This window comes from Hyaena hyaena, unplaced genomic scaffold (genome assembly GCF_003009895.1).
Source record: "Hyaena hyaena isolate Hyena2069 unplaced genomic scaffold, ASM300989v1 scaffold_506, whole genome shotgun sequence".
Taxonomy (NCBI): domain Eukaryota; kingdom Metazoa; phylum Chordata; class Mammalia; order Carnivora; family Hyaenidae; genus Hyaena; species Hyaena hyaena.
Genome location: NW_024081138.1, coordinates 707862 through 723093, shown reverse-complemented (window position 1 = coordinate 723093; position 15232 = coordinate 707862). Strand labels below are relative to the sequence as shown.

Sequence of the window (15232 nt, the reverse complement as noted above, 5' to 3'; positions counted from 1 at the left end):
CACTCAGGCTTAGAGGTAACGTAGTCACAGGCACCAGCTTGAAGTGCAGGAGCCAGTGTGCAAACCTGGGTTTGTCTCCCATGCACTGCAGCTCCCAGAATGTGAACCCTCGGCCACCCAGTTGTATGTTGCGGTAGAGGCAAAAATACGGTGTTTATTTGGTAGCACTCCTCTGGTGAATTTCTAATCAAATTTATATATCACACCTGCTGTCCAGCCTGTGCCCTGCCCACCTTGGTTTTTTTCAGGAGGACCAGAATACTGATGACATATTCCAGCCTCTAGGAGCAAAGGCCTCCAGATGCCCCCTTTGTCTCCAGATATGTTAGAAGGCCTAGGAGCAAACTTAGGCTTGTCCACAGCTGTAGCTGTGAGCCATAGCTGGCTTCTGGCTTACTTACATTTGGAGGTGGGGACCAAGGCAGTGGTGCTTGTTTGCCTTAGCCTGTTTTTAGCGGAATGCTTCAGTTACAGAAGAGAAGTACTATTTTAATGACTAACTTGTATGGTTCAGGCAGTATCAGTTTGGAAAAAGACTAACTGCCCATTACTCCTGTCTATGAAGAGAGCACTCTCTTTCCACCTGCCCGTTGCCTTTTTTGTCCTGTATCGTGTCTGATTCACCTGGTCAGCATGGGGGTTTGATTTACTAGCTTCCCAGGAGCAGAGAAAGGAGTGGTGACTGTTTATTAATATTTTATTCATCTGTGAATGTATTAATTTGATTTTTAGTATGTAGGTGGATACTTGAGAATGGCATGAAATGGTGGTGTTTGACCCAGCCCTCTGTCTGAGGCTGATAAAAACACCTTACAAGATGATGAAGCAAGAGGTGCTGTGGACTTCTTGCACAGAGAAGCTTGCTACCTTCTCCCCAGGGGCCAGTCATCTCCATCACCCTCTTCCCAGCAGGGCAGGGACTTGCCATTTCCTGCAGTCAGAGAGGGAACATGGTGGGTGTTACTTATGTCCCAGACTGCTCATGTTTTCCTTAAAAAGTGCACTGTACGTTTTCCCCCTTGAGAAAGCTCCAGGGTTGGTTTTATTTAGGATAGATGACATTCTCTGGGAGCATGCCAAAAGAGAGTGCAGGGAGGAGGGGAGGAAGCAAGAGGGGACACAGCCAAGGAGCGCATGTGGCAAATGAAAGAGAGAGAACACCTCCCCCCAAGAAACTCACGTCAGTCCAACTGTGCAGCCAGAGTGCAGTTTAAAACACAAACAAGCGCAAAGATTCACGCTAAAGGGCAGGGCTACTTGGTGGACTGGAGGTTTGGAATGTGCCGTATTGCAAGAAAGAATGTCTGGTGGTCCCATCTTTGAATCAGAAATACCTGGAAGAGGAAGGAGAATTTTCAGAATAAGTGTGATTCCAAAGTGGCAATTTGCGGTTCATCCAGTCTTGAAGATGAATTGCTATGTAGGACAAAAGGTAAGCCAGATCCAGAGTCGTTGGATTAAAAATTATGTGTTGCCCTCAACAAAAATGAGGCTACGGAGCCTTATTTAAATTCCACCAGCTAAACATGCGTTGTGAATACCAGCATGAGAATTTAGGAGTTTCTACCGTCTTTAAGCTGGATTATGGCTTGATGAGCCAGGTAAAATGCTGTTTATTCTGAGAAATGGCTCTGCAGTATGGGAATTTCAAAGGCTAAGGTTAAGTTCAGGTTACTTTCTCAGGAAGCCTAATACATTTCCAGGTATGATGCATTAAACAAGTGACTTCTTCCAGCAAGAGGATTGCCTATATCCATCCTGCATAGCAGTAAATCTGATCTTAGTTTACACAAGACTTGAGTCTTGGGCATTTATGAGTCTTACCGGTGCCTGCACAGCCACTGGGTCTGGGCGGGGAGGCTATGGGTTTGAGAGAAGATTTGAGAGGTTTTGAGTTCTAGCACTTCTGTATTGCAGTCAATGGTGTTAAGTTCTCTGAGCCTCAGTTTCCTTATCTGCCACTTGTTATGGGTGATGTTTTCTAAAACTAACTGATTTTCTCTGCCAAAAAAGAAGGAAATGGAAATTATCTGCAGTCCCATTATCTAGGCTAACCATTGTTAAACACTCTGTTCGCTGTGTTGCTTTGAGGGTCAGAAAATTATAAGAAAAATACTATTAGATTGGAAAACTCTATGTAAATAGGTATTTTTGCTGAAGGAGAAGTCTAAGAAGCCAAGAAGCCCTTTATTATTTCATCTCACTTTTTAATTCCTTTATCTCATTTTGTTTACTTTCTCTGATTATTAAAATAACAATGCAGATATTTTTGGCTTATCTTTATTTTTGAATTTTTTATAGTGTACATGTATTACTTAGACAATGAATTTTTTAAAAAGTAGCCATACATATTCATTGTAGAAATTATATAAAGAAAAATAGGACAAGAAAAAAAATCCATAATCCCATCACTTAGCATTAGCCACTCTGACCCTTTGTTATAATTTCTTTTAGTCATTTTTTGTGCACTGTTTTTCACACATACTAGGTGAAATCTGAATATGTGTCATATCTTGAGAATTAAAAATCCTTTCTTAGGGACTCGGTTAAAACTTGTTGTACTGCACTGTTAATGTCAGTAAACTGAAAAAGTTGTTTTGATTTTATTTCTCTATTAATAACTTTGCTTTGGAAAATGCTTTGGAAAAAGCCTGTGTTTTCTCTTTTGAATTCCCTTGATTACATCTTCCGTCCATCTATCCACTGATGTTTATTTTCGTATCACGTTTTGAAACATTTTTGTCCATCACACAAGCCAGATTTGTTAAATGTTCACGGGATGGCCTAATTCCAGATGAACGTATAGTTTCATATATTGAATAGACCTTGCTGATCACCCTTGCCGCTTGGGGATGTGGGGACAGCAGAGAGGGGGCTGCTGGTCTGTTGGCATGAATTGCTCTGATGGTCACCGAATTCTGAAATTCTCTCCAAAATGAGGCCTTTTGGTGAAGGTGTAGCATGGTCTACAGCAGTGCTGTCCAGCAGAAGTACGGTGTGAGCCACGCATGTCTACTTAAAATGTTCTAACAGCCACATTTTTCAGAAGTTAAAAGAAAACAAGTAAAATTAATTTTCAAGCCTGATTTAGTTAACCCATTAACAACCTATCTTTAAAAACATGTTATAGTTAGCTAAAACTACTGTGATTTCAACAGGTAATCATCATTAAAAAAAAAAACTGTTAATGAGCTGTTTTACATATCTTCTCCCAAATCTTCAGATTTTGATGCATATTCTACCCTTCCTGCATATTTCCGTTCAGACTCGCCACATTTCAGGTGTTTGGTAGCCCATGTAGCTCCTGGCTCCTCTTTGGGACAGCACAAGTCCAGAACGATGTAAGACCCCATGTCCGAGAGAGAATGCCCTGACGTGTCCAGACACCACCTTGATATCCTCTCGCAGGAAAGCTGTTCAGAAGTGGGAGATTCTGTGGTGCTGGAGTGTGCTTTGATCCCTTACTGAGCTTGAGGATTAGGGACATGGTGTTTGAAGAGGAAGGGACACTCAAGGGTGGTACTTCTTGCCTTTCTGTTAACACTTTTTGGCAGTGGGTGATCACAACAGAGGCTAACAAGTATTAAGTACTTCCCTAAAGGTAGACACTGTGTACAATGCTTCGTATTCCTTATCTCACTAAATTCTCACAACCACCCTGTGAGGTGGTTATTATCATCATCATTTAAAGGTGAGGAAGTTAAAAACTCTTCCACTGGTACGTGGTTAGAAAAGAAGCAGAAGCAGAAAAAGAATACCCCATACTAAGGAGTAGTGCGCTCTTGTACTAACATGAGAGCCCTGGTGTAGTGCAAGGAGGGTGATTTCAAGACCCTGGGGTCAAAGCCCGTTTTTATGCTTTGCACAGGACTTGAAGTCTCTGCTTTGTGAATCCTGAAGTTTGCATGCTTTAACATTAGGATAATGTGTGGCATGAGATCAGTGAATGCCCAAGATTGTAAGAATTGAGCGATACAGTTGACATAAAATGCTAATGTGGCGTATTTACGTTCAAGTGTAACTTAAATATGAAAGTTAAAATAAGCTTGTCTGTGAAGATTTGCTCTGTGCACAGAGGAACGAATGGACTGTTGGTTAGATGTCACCAGTGACCTTCTTTCCCCAATCCAAATAATGTTGTCACTCCCATTTTGAGCTGCATTTTGTGACTCCAACTATGTAAGAAAGGCAGTGGCACAGAGCCGTGTTATTTATTATATTGGCAATCTCGTGATTTGAGATTCTATCCAGTACCAGTTACCCAGAGCCAATCTAAACACCAGAGGTCTCTTCTTTAATAATGTAATGTTGTAGGTTCAGCCATTATTTGAAAGCAACATGAAGCATGTATGGTCTCCCAGCTTGCTCCTGGGCCTGGGGACCAAATCAGTTGACATAAATGTATGGAGCACCGACTTAGTAGAAGTCATAACTTTCTACCCTCAAAAAACATGCACGCTAACAATTTGGGAGGAAAGACTCATGGATGAAAAATTAAATAATATTACATTTAAATAAAAATTTGGGAGAACAAAAGACATGATGTAGTCCAGTGATTGTATGTTGCCAGGATTGGGATTTAGGCAGGTTGTAAGTTTGGAGGAAAGGAATGGGTGCAGATTCTGGGGTGAGGCTACGTGCAGTGTGGTCTAGAGTCATCGATGAAGGAGGACCAGTCTACCAGGCTTCTCTATGTGACCCCTATTTTGTCATGATGTTACTCTTTAAATGCTATGATTCTTTTTTTTCTTCTTCTTTTTTAATACCTCGATGTGGACTTAGGGAGAAGAGGCTTTTTCAACTTTGCTCAGACCTATTTAAGTAACTGGTGATTTCAGTAGCAGATGGAAAAAGGTCACTTTCCAAGGCTGTTGCATTCCTTCAGAAAGGAGCGGGACCTGTTGGTGGTACCTGCCTTGGGTTTTGAGCATCAAGTAAGGTGATGAAATGTGGTGCCTCTCAGATAGCATAGACCCCCAATAAGTGCTACTTTAATGTTCTCTGTAGTCAGAACATTAGCCCGTGAAAGCTAATAAAGTTGAGTGTAAGTAACAGTCCAAGAGAACAACTCAGAGTCAGATTTCCAGCCTTCCTGCTTCCCCTAGGCTGCTTGAGCCTGCAGACGCTTTGATGCTTTTGTGTTAGGGTGTGAATCATGGACACCCCATAGTGTGGTTGCTCTGACGGGGCCACAGGAACCCAGGAGCAAAGAACCCAAGGGTGGCTGCCTTCCCTCCCTGCTCTCACCAGTATAGGGAAATAGTGAACTGCATGGACTCTGGAAACAAAAAGCCAGGGCATGGCTCTCCTTTATGTTCCTGTTATCTCTGTTATATTCTATAAGTTACCATCCTGCGCGGTTTTTCTCATCTAAGTAGTCTGACATTGATACCTATTTTATAAGGCAGTTATAAATACAAAAAATGCAAAAAAAATGATCAATAAATGTTAGCCATCGCAGAAAAAATTGAGACTTATGCATGCCATGTTTGGTTCTGGGATTTGTATTAGGGGCTGTGGGATTCAGGTGATACTAGTAATGGTGATAATAGGTAACTATTCGACCAGTGCTTGCTTTGTGCCAGGCTTTAGACATACTGTTAACTCCTTAAGTCCTTTAGCAGTGAACTAAGTCATGCATTGTCCCAGGAAACCAAGACACATGGTGTCAAATCAGCTGGCTCTCTGACTTCACAGCCTACAGGGGAAGTAGGCTCACAAGTGGATCACCGTCACATAGCATTCTGTTCGCAGGTATTTCTCCATAACTGTTGGCTCCCATCTTGTCTTTTCCCCTTTCCTCTGTGTCCCCATTGCTAGGGTCATGGCCAATCAACTGCATTATCTTTGTAAGCTAAGGATAGGTCATTTCTGGTATGATCTCATGTGAAATTTTCCTGTTCTGTCCCAACATTTGTTCCCCCTTATTTGCACTAAGCCCACATCTGCCTTGTACAGATCTTTGAGCTCACCAACCCGTTGGCTGAGTAGTGGAGCTAAGGAATAGAAGTTTGCTGACCTGCCTGCACCTCATCCATTGTAATGTGTTGCTGAGTTATTTATGAGGCCAATGTTCTCTTTAGTAGCAGAGTTCCCATTTTGGAAAAGTAAGTTCTTTTCTGTCGCTTAACTTTGGCAAACACTCTTGTCCTGAATTGCCACTCAGGTTACTAGTCACCATCATAGATAACTTAGGCTGGCACTCAGAAAACACTTCCTTTTTGTTGTATATCAGAGAAAGATGAGAAGATAAGCCCACCCTTGACCAGAGTGAGTCTCAAATCCCAGAGTTTGATACATGTTAAGAGACAGAGCCCCAGTTCAAAGCTGTCTGGGTCAAAGGGAAGCCCCATGGTTTGGAGAGAAGGCTGCAGGCTCCTCTGTACCCACTTCAGCTCCAAAGAGACACGCCACATTTGTCCCTTGCCTTGGACAAAGTGTGAAGGGAGTACTTGGAGCTGGGAACAGGTGTCTGCCTTTGAGTCGAGGCAGGTGTAACGTGTGGTGTTTTGCCTCTTGCCCAGGCAAACTTTTTCCATGAAAAGCGCACTGTAGGATTCAGCCAGCCTGCAGGAATGCCTTATTCAGTCACAGATCTGGGGTTTGGTGGGGGGGAATCCATACCTGTTAGGAGTTCCTGTAATCTGGGGTGAAAGCTGGGCCTTGTGAATGGCACTCAGGGCCTTTTCATTCTTGCCGTGGAGTTGGACCTCATCCACACAGGACGACACAGTCATGTACACGCTTCAGTGTGGAAGGGGCACAAATTCATCAAAATGCAGAAGTGTTTTATTTCCCAAGAGATGGGCAGGTAGTGATGTAACAGGTATGGAGAGGGAGGGGGAGGGATGGTTTACGTCTCGCCCCTGACGATGGTTGGAAGGTGGAGCCCACTTAAGGAATAAAGAATCAGACTGAGCTCCATGGTTCTCCAGCAGGCCTGGGGAACTTAGATCGCAGCTGTTTCAACAGGAAGTGGAAGGGGCTTCCTGACTGAAGCCGTACGGAAACCTAGTTGGGCGATCCCTTCTGAGCCTAGGTGCGAAGCTCTGTGTTTGTTCACAAACCAAGGCTTGTGGTAGGTCATGTTGTTGGGCTCTGTTGAATTTCTCCTGAGGTCATCTCTATGAATGTCTGCATATCCATGTAGGGAGGGCTAAGGTGACCCTTCTCAAATTTTCTTCTAGAGTTTAACACATAGGTGCCAGGAGTCAGCGTTCAGAGGACTCCTGACTACAAGGCACACTTACAAAATAAGCAATACAGAACCTGACGGGGCCCAAAAACATTCCAGCAAGTGTACTTAGAAGGAAAATAGAAGGCCATGCGGCCTCCTGCGGAAAGTGGGGGCTTTGACTCCAGCTGGCCAGGAGTAAGGGGAGGTGACAAGGGATATGTGTCAAGGGTTGGAAGTAGCAGGATTTCCAGAGGCCCCTGCCCTGTGATACAGAATGTGGGTGATGTAGGGTTGGTGACCATTCTTCTCACTCCAGTTCCCAGACTGCATCCTAAAGGTTAGGGAGCTCAACAAGAAAACTTGTCCACCTGAGTCTGCAGAGGAGAGGCAGATGTGCTTGGAGAACTAGCCACCAAGACTGTCTTTTGTGATTATACCTACACAAGTTGTTGGTAGGAGCCCTTGGCTCAGGCTGAGAGAAAATACGATGAATTCTTATGGACTGGGGAACAGAACAGTGAGGAGGGGATTGTTAGGGGGTGAAGCCAGAGGGCAGCTCAAATTTTCAGATAGAGGAGCTAGTGCCCTGGCTTTGAGCCATCTTTATAACGTGGCTAAGACCCCGAGACCTCCTCATCCTAGTCAATCAAAACAAAAGGTTCGTCTCTTCCCCCCAAGAGTTGTCAGTTCATTGGATGGTACCTCTGTCCATTTGGGTAAAGCCCCTAATCTAGGATTTATTTTTTTAATCTTTGTTTATGTTGAGAGTGAGAGATGGCACAAGAAGGGAAGGGGCAGAGAGAGAGAAGGAGAGAGAGAGGCTCCATGCTGTCAGCCAGGAGTCCCATGCAGGCCTCGAACCCACAAACTATGTGATCATGACCTGAGCCAAAATCAAGGGCCAGATGCTTAACCGACTGAGTCACCCAGATGCCCCCAGGAGTAATTTAAATTTTCCTCACCTTCTTTCTGTCTGTGACATGTCCAGACATACCCCAAATCCATCCATGGTTTCTCTTCTGCTGTTGCCCTGTGAGACTTGATGGTTCTCACCTAGACCACGCTCAGGCCTCCCTGGGGGCACCGTTCATGCATTCTTGCCACTGTGCATCCTGTCTGCGGGCTGTCAGTGGGGCAGCTCCTCCACGGCCATGGTCTACACCAAGGGCTGGCCTTGACTTAGAAAGGCCCTTTACTCATGGCTCTGGTCATATCTGGCACTGCTTTTGCTGACTGTGCTGACTGTGCTCCATAACTTCACACACACATTCTCTCTGTCTCTCTCTGTTTCTCTCTCTCGTCCTCATTGGTGCTTGTGCTGAATCCTGACTTGGGTCCCGAGCCCTAGCTGATTCCTTACCTGGGATATTCCTTTTCCTCCTCCTTTCCCCAGGGTCCTTCTTTTCCTTCATTCAGACTTCAACTCAAGCACCCATGTCTCCCTCCCTGACCTCTCAGTACAAACTAGCCTCGAGGTCACTTATGGTCACACAACTCTGCAATACCTGGCTGTTCAGCTTCTGTCCCCGAGCATGTAAGCCTTTCGAGAGCAGGGACTTTGTATCCCGCGCAACCAGCACAGTGCTGTTCAGAGGGAGAACACATTAAATGCCTGCTGGTGAAGGACCTAACCCACCCTACTGTCACCAGCACGGAGACTGCACCAATGGCCTCTGGTAGCCCAGGCCAGTGGCTAGGACGCGTCTTGCTGCGACTCCCCCTCCCCCCTGTTTCTCTGGGGTGTGATGACCGGTGTCCGCTTCCCTTGCAGCCGCCCCTGCCAGCTCCCTTTCCCGTCGACAGTGCAGCCGCACAGCCCTATGTCCTCCCAGAACCCGTCCGCCGGCGGGCCGCTGCACTCCGTGTCCGTGCCGCTCGCGCTTCCCATGACCCTGGCGGCCCCGCAGCCCCCGCCCGCCGCCTCCCCCAGCCAGCAGCTCGGGCCCGACGCGTTCGCCATCGTGGAGCGAGCCCAGCAGATGGTGGAGATCCTGACTGAGGAGAACCGCGTGCTGCACCAGGAGCTTCAGGGTTACTACGACAATGCCGACAAGCTCCATAAGGTAGGTGGCTTCCAGAAGGAAGGAGAGGGGAAGGGACAGAATTGCTTCCCCGCTGCTGACTCACTGGCCAGCAGTGACCCCCGTGTATGCCAGGCACTGTGCGAAGCTTTAGGGAGACGATAGAGAGGACACGGGCCCTGCCTTGGAGGAGCTTACAGTCCAAAAGGGGGGGAGTTGCCTAAGCTAACACCTGCTGTAACGTAGGGTGTCAGGTGGTTGCAGTAGGCACAGCGGGGGTGGCCCTGGACCTGGGACTCAGAGGTGGCTAGTATTTCCCCAGGTGGACAGTGGGAATAATAGAGTGTGTGGTGGCCTTCGTTCTTAGGGCGTAAGCTGAGAGCCACGGTCAGGAAACTGTTCAGCAAGATGAACTGCGGTAGGCAGTGATTTCGTGATGCTCCTCCACGGTCAGCACTGGAAATGCTTGCGGTAGAACAGAAGAGGTGAGGGGGCAGGAGCAACGGGCTGTTTTAGCAGAGCCACAGGGCACTAGCTTCCTTTCTGGAGGCAAGGGGGCATCTGTGGTGGGAGTGATCTTATCAAAGTCTGAGCACCTGGCTCTGTCCTGGACAATCAGGGGCTCTTATGAATAGAAAAGGGAGGAAGATAAACCCTGCCTGACTACCGGAGCATTGCTGTTTGGTTCCATATAACAGTTAATGCTCCTGGTTGGCCCATTTCATGTTTACCTCTCAAGTAAGGCAGACTTTTTCGCTAGTCAGGCTTTCAGAGTAGTCGGTGCGTCTGATTTCCTGGCGGTACCCAGCAGGGAGCATTGGGTTTGATGGGGCAAATGTTCACAGACAGAATCTGCCCCAGCACGTTTATGTGGAGCTTGCACTGAAGGGGTCTGGAGCTTCCTGGAGTCAAGACCAGACTTGGTTCAGTGAGCTCTGAATGCCTTTCCTGGCGGGAAAAGATGAGAGCCAGAAACGAACGGGCTGCCTGAAGATGGCGGCCTCACTCCCACCCTGGTCGGACCCTAGAAGCTGGGAAACAAGCGTGCTGTCTCGTGGCCTTGGCTCTAAGTCACTGCTCAGGTCTAAGCTTGCTTCTGACCTTGGCATTAGGTGCAGTCTGAACATTGGGGCACTGCTCAGCCCCTCCTGGGAAATAACTAGTTCTTTCTTCTCCCTAATGAAGCCCTGTGGCAGACGTGTCCGGGAGTTATACAGAGCCAGCTGAGGACAGTTTAGTTTTCACATGAATATCTTTGTGGGGGGTGTGTGTGTGTGTGTGTGTGTGTGTGTGTGTTTTAATTTATTTTAGAGAGAGAGCAGGGCAGCAGGGCAGAGGGAGACAGACAGACAGGGAGAGAATCTTAATCAGGGCTCAGTCCCATGACCCTGGCTTTGTGACCTGAGCCAAAATCAAGGGTGGGAGGCTCAGCCGACTGAGCCACCCAGGCGCCCCACAAACATCTCTTTCTTAATTTCACTGCACATTTCTGTTTTGAAAAACAAAGTCAATTTCCTGGTGACTCAGTTTCCCTGCACAGGGGTTGATTCTTCACCTTTGCGGCCAAAAGGATTCTGATGACTGAGAAAGGAAACATCAAAAGCTGTTTCCTTTCTGGAACTCAAAACTCCTTCAGTCCCTTGAATATTCTAAATGGTTCTATAATTATTACGTGTCATTTATCAGGCGTATGTCAAACTGGAATTGCCAGTTTGAACACCCAGATTTTGGTGGATACTTGCTGTATTCATCACCAGCTCCCCAGCTGTTGTTGACAACTAGGACCAAGAGATACACGGGCTGCCTGGAAGCTGTGCCTTCACATTGAGTGGCTTGTGTCTCTAAGGTCTTGCCTCCGCATCGGCTGCACTGCTTGGCTGTCTGTCAGCAGGTCTGGGGAGAGGACTGTCGGATGAGGTGACGACCTCACTTTGCAGTGAGGATGACCCTGTTTTGGGTGGAGACGTGAACTGTGCCGTAGGATGTGGCCGCCCTGTGCCGGCAAGAACATCCAGCCCGGGGTCCTCACAGCATTGGGAGCACTCGCGGAGATTCACTGTAAGGGCAAAACCAGAAATAGATGCATTTTTAATTACAGGGCTTAGCCTCTGAGTCCTGTGCTGGGAACACAGCAGGAAAGAACAACTAAATGCAGAGCCTGCCGGAGCGCAGCCTAGGTAGGAAGACCCTGTTTCCAGAGAGGCACAAGGTGGTGATTATCACTGTTGGTGTTGGAATGATGGTTGAGGACCCCCAGGAAGAGCGGTTGTTTTTAGTTTTTCCTTTCGGTCACTCATTCTGCTTCTCTTTCCTCCCAGTTTCCCTGAAACCTAATTAGTGGACAGAGTTTCCAGCAGCACTGTGGGCTGTTGAGAAGGTTGGCCTCAGAAGCCATCAGGGCACAGATGGGCATTTGAAGGGAAAGGGCCTGGTATTTGAAGGGAAAGCCCCAGGCTTGCTTTAGCGAAGACCCTCTTCTTCGGTCAGTGCAATAGCGCTGTGATTGGGCTGTCTGCAGCTTGGATGGCAGGCCAGTCTGTCCTGTGGGTTTCTGGGCTGTGCACACGAAAGTGCTCAGGGAAGATGCCAGAGCTTGGAGTGGCTGAGATTTTCTCCAGGCTTCTTACTCTGCTCATAGTTCTGTGTCTGGGGCCAGGAGCATCACTCTGTGTGCTTTCTGAGGCTCTGCAGCTCGGCCCAAGAGCTTCCTGATACCTGGCTGGAAGGGAAAACAGATGCCGTGAAGGCAAACCCAGGGCTGTCTTCAGAGGATCGTACTTGGACGATCACTAGCCCAAGTGTTTGTATAGCCTGTCCAACCTTCCCTTTGTCTTTGACAAACATCAGGAGGATTCAGATGTTTTGGACACGGGGTGCGGGAGGTATGTGGTGCCCATTCTGAAGGAGTGTGCAGTGCGGTCGAATCATAGAGCTTTAGACTTAAAATTCTTAAAATGATTCTAGTCTAGCTTCCCACCCTTTAGGAATCCTTGCTTCGTGTCCCTGAAAGGAGAGTTCTCACTTTTTACTTGAATGCCTACACAGGAGAGAAGCTCCCTACTGGGCATCCTTCTGGAAAACGTAGTTAGGAAATTCTCCCTTATGTTGAATCAAAAGCTGTGTCTCTTGAACTTCCTGCGTTGAGTCATAGCTCTGTCCTCCCTAACCACTCTGAAGGAGACTAATGTCTCCATCAGGAAATAGCTTGTACTGAACCAAGACCCTTGCCCTTCTCACTTGGTAGCTACCATCGAGGAACAGTATCCCAGTTCTTAATTGCTTAGTATTTAAGATAGCAAACCATGCTGTCACAGAGATCCTGTGGTTACTTTCTTTTTACAGTACGCAGAGGAAAGCTCTTTCAATGAAAGAAAGGAATCCACGATTGGGTATGGTTCATCAGTGCCCAGGTCTGTCTGTAGGAAATTATAACATTTAAAGGTTAATTAATTCATCACTCTGTTTTTTTGTCATGGGCAGGGCAGAGTTTTAGGGCTGTAAGGGCTCATTTTCTGCACTCAAGGAGTTGATAGTCAAATTGTTACGGAATCTGGTCTGGATTACTTGGTGGAAGAACAAAGTGGTACTCGGAGATCTTGGAAGGCAGGAGGTTTATTTCACACTGGCGGGCTCAGAGGAAATCACTTTCCAGAGGTCTGAGCCCCAAACGCAAGCATGGGGGACAATTTATAGTCTGTTACTTTCGCATTAGTAGTAATTTGGCTCACGTGGCAAGCAGGGCAAGAAGAAGAACCTGGAAAAGGGAGTCTTTGGGCGGGGACTGGAATTCCCCTATCAGTCCTGTCGGTCATCTTGTAACATAATTTTTCCCTATCAAAATCAGAGATGTAAAAAACATATGCACAACTGAATTCCAGTCAGGTGAATCCAGCAGATGAGAGTCTGTGTAATCAGCTGGAGGGAAGTTCTAGTGGCTGGTGTAGTTGAGGACGGCTTCCTCCTTGTCCTTGACTTAAAAGTGCTGAGCACCTGAGGGTGGGCACCTCAGGGTCTATGCGCCTCTAGGCTTCCCCAACACTAGGTGATGCCCTCTGGCCCTGAAGGGGACTGTCCCCGAGGCATGCCCATCTGTCTGAAAACAAAGGCCATCTTTTATAGATGAAATTAGCATAGAAATGGTGGTATGTTTCAAAGCTAACTCTATTGTGAACAAAATTAAAAGGAAGGAACATAATTTGGAGGAGGGCTAGGAATACGAGTCAGGATGTGCTCTTTTCTGTCAACTGCCACATTCCCAACAGTTCTTGATGTCTTTGAAAGAAACACAAAGGCCCATTGAAATGAGGGGACCATGAAAGAATTGACTCTGGTAGCAAGAGGCCTTTGGGAGATTAAGATGGTGCCCAGAGGGGCCTTGGTATGTGGCTCCTCCACTTCGCAGAAGCCCTGAGGCTCTGCAGCCTCTCCGTCCTCTTCTGGGTTTCATTGTAACCTCTGGTGCACCGGCCACATTCTCTCTTCTTAAGTCTGTGGCACCCTCGGCTTCATTCTTGCCCAGTGGCTCCTCTGCCCCACCTACTGCACAGGGTTGACATCCCCTCCTTGACCCTGTCATCTTCCGATGGTCTTCCTAAGTGGTCCCCACTTGATGACATCAGCTGTCATCTGGACACCGTGAGTGAGCCGCTCTCCTGGCTCCCAGACCTGCGTCTCCACCCCCTACCTGGAAATCCTTGCCTGGTGTTCTGCAGGCACCTCAGACACGGCTGGTCCCAAACCAGGCCACTTTCCTTGCTTTGCTAAGCCTGTTTCTCTTAGAATCACTTACTTTGGTTCAGTCTTGTTACTCTGTCTTCTCTGGTCTGAATGTCTGTGTCATCTTTTGAGTTCCTTCTCCGTCGCCATCTTGACCACTCTCTGAGGCCTGTTGACTCCACTCCTCAGTGTCTTTGGAATTAGTCTTTTTAGTTGTAGTCCCTGCCCTTGTCATCTGTCCTTGAACTATTTACCTTAGCTTCTTACCTGGATTTGTTTTCTGCTTCCTCTCCCTCCCCTCCCCCCCCCTCCCCTTTAGATGTATCTCCATAAAGCCTTAGATAAAGTCATACTTCCCAGCTGCTTAGCTAACCCTCTGCTCCCCAGGCCACCTTAGCCCTGTAACGCCCCCTCACCCCTGAAGTCCTTCCATCGGGCCTCTCTCCCACCCTCACGTCTTGCTCTCATCCCTGGACTACTGTCCTGTCAGAGACATGCGCTCTCTCTCATGGCCCTGTGCTGTGGCTCCCGCCCTGTCTTCTGATGACAACACCAAAGCCATTTGGCCTTTTCTGCTTGACAAAGCCCTGTGCATCCTTCAAGACGCATTTTAAAAAGCCGCTCTCTTTTTTAAAGAAACCATTTCTCACCCCTGCAAAATCAATGACTTTATCTCTAGGCTGTCAGAGCATTACAGAACCACCACACCCCTTATCCCCACACGTGTCTGGGGAGAGGCCAACGCTTAGACTGTGAGCTCCCAAAGAGCAGGAATTATCTTACTAATTTCTGTATCTTTGGCACCAGGACACATCGAAAATGTGCAGTAGATGTCTGTTATGTCAGGACATGCATTATTTATAGGAGTCCCAGCTGGGACTTTCTGATCAGAGCAGCTGAAGTACAGGCAGTTAGGGTGCCTGGCTCATGGTGACAGGTCTCATGTGGAGGGACCAAAAACATGGTGCAGGTCTCTTGGTGCCCAGTGAGGGGTGCTAGTGCTTCAACCCTTCCCACTGGGCCTCTGTTTCCGGCTCCGATCAGCAGTTCATCAAGGTTCCACGTCCCCTTCCCCTGCATGTATGTTACGTAGCAATAGAATGGGGTTGTTGATACCTACCTGGAAAGTATGCTGTTACAGGTGAGTCCTGTTAGAGCAGGTACAGCTACTTGTTACAGACGCCCAGAGGTTAAAGGCACAGCTCTTGACTTTGTGAAAAATGGAAAAAGAATGGATTTAACCCCATATCTTTCAATTTCTTCATATAAAGAGGTTTTCTTTGGTGCATTTATATATAATTAGACCTGAGTCCTTTGT

At 47.2% G+C, this 15232-nt stretch overlaps 1 protein-coding gene across 6 annotated transcripts in view; it reads left to right on the top strand.

Moving 5' to 3' along the window:
* The window catches only part of AMOTL1 (angiomotin like 1), a 133784-nt gene that overhangs the window by 72679 nt on the left and 45873 nt on the right, over window positions 1–15232 (top strand). For all 6 annotated transcript variants that reach the window (XM_039254989.1, XM_039254984.1, XM_039254990.1 and 3 more), the window contains one exon: window positions 8949–9240. In XM_039254989.1, coding sequence (XP_039110920.1) covers window positions 8949–9240 — 292 coding nt within the window. The remainder of the gene's footprint in view (window positions 1–8948; window positions 9241–15232) is intronic.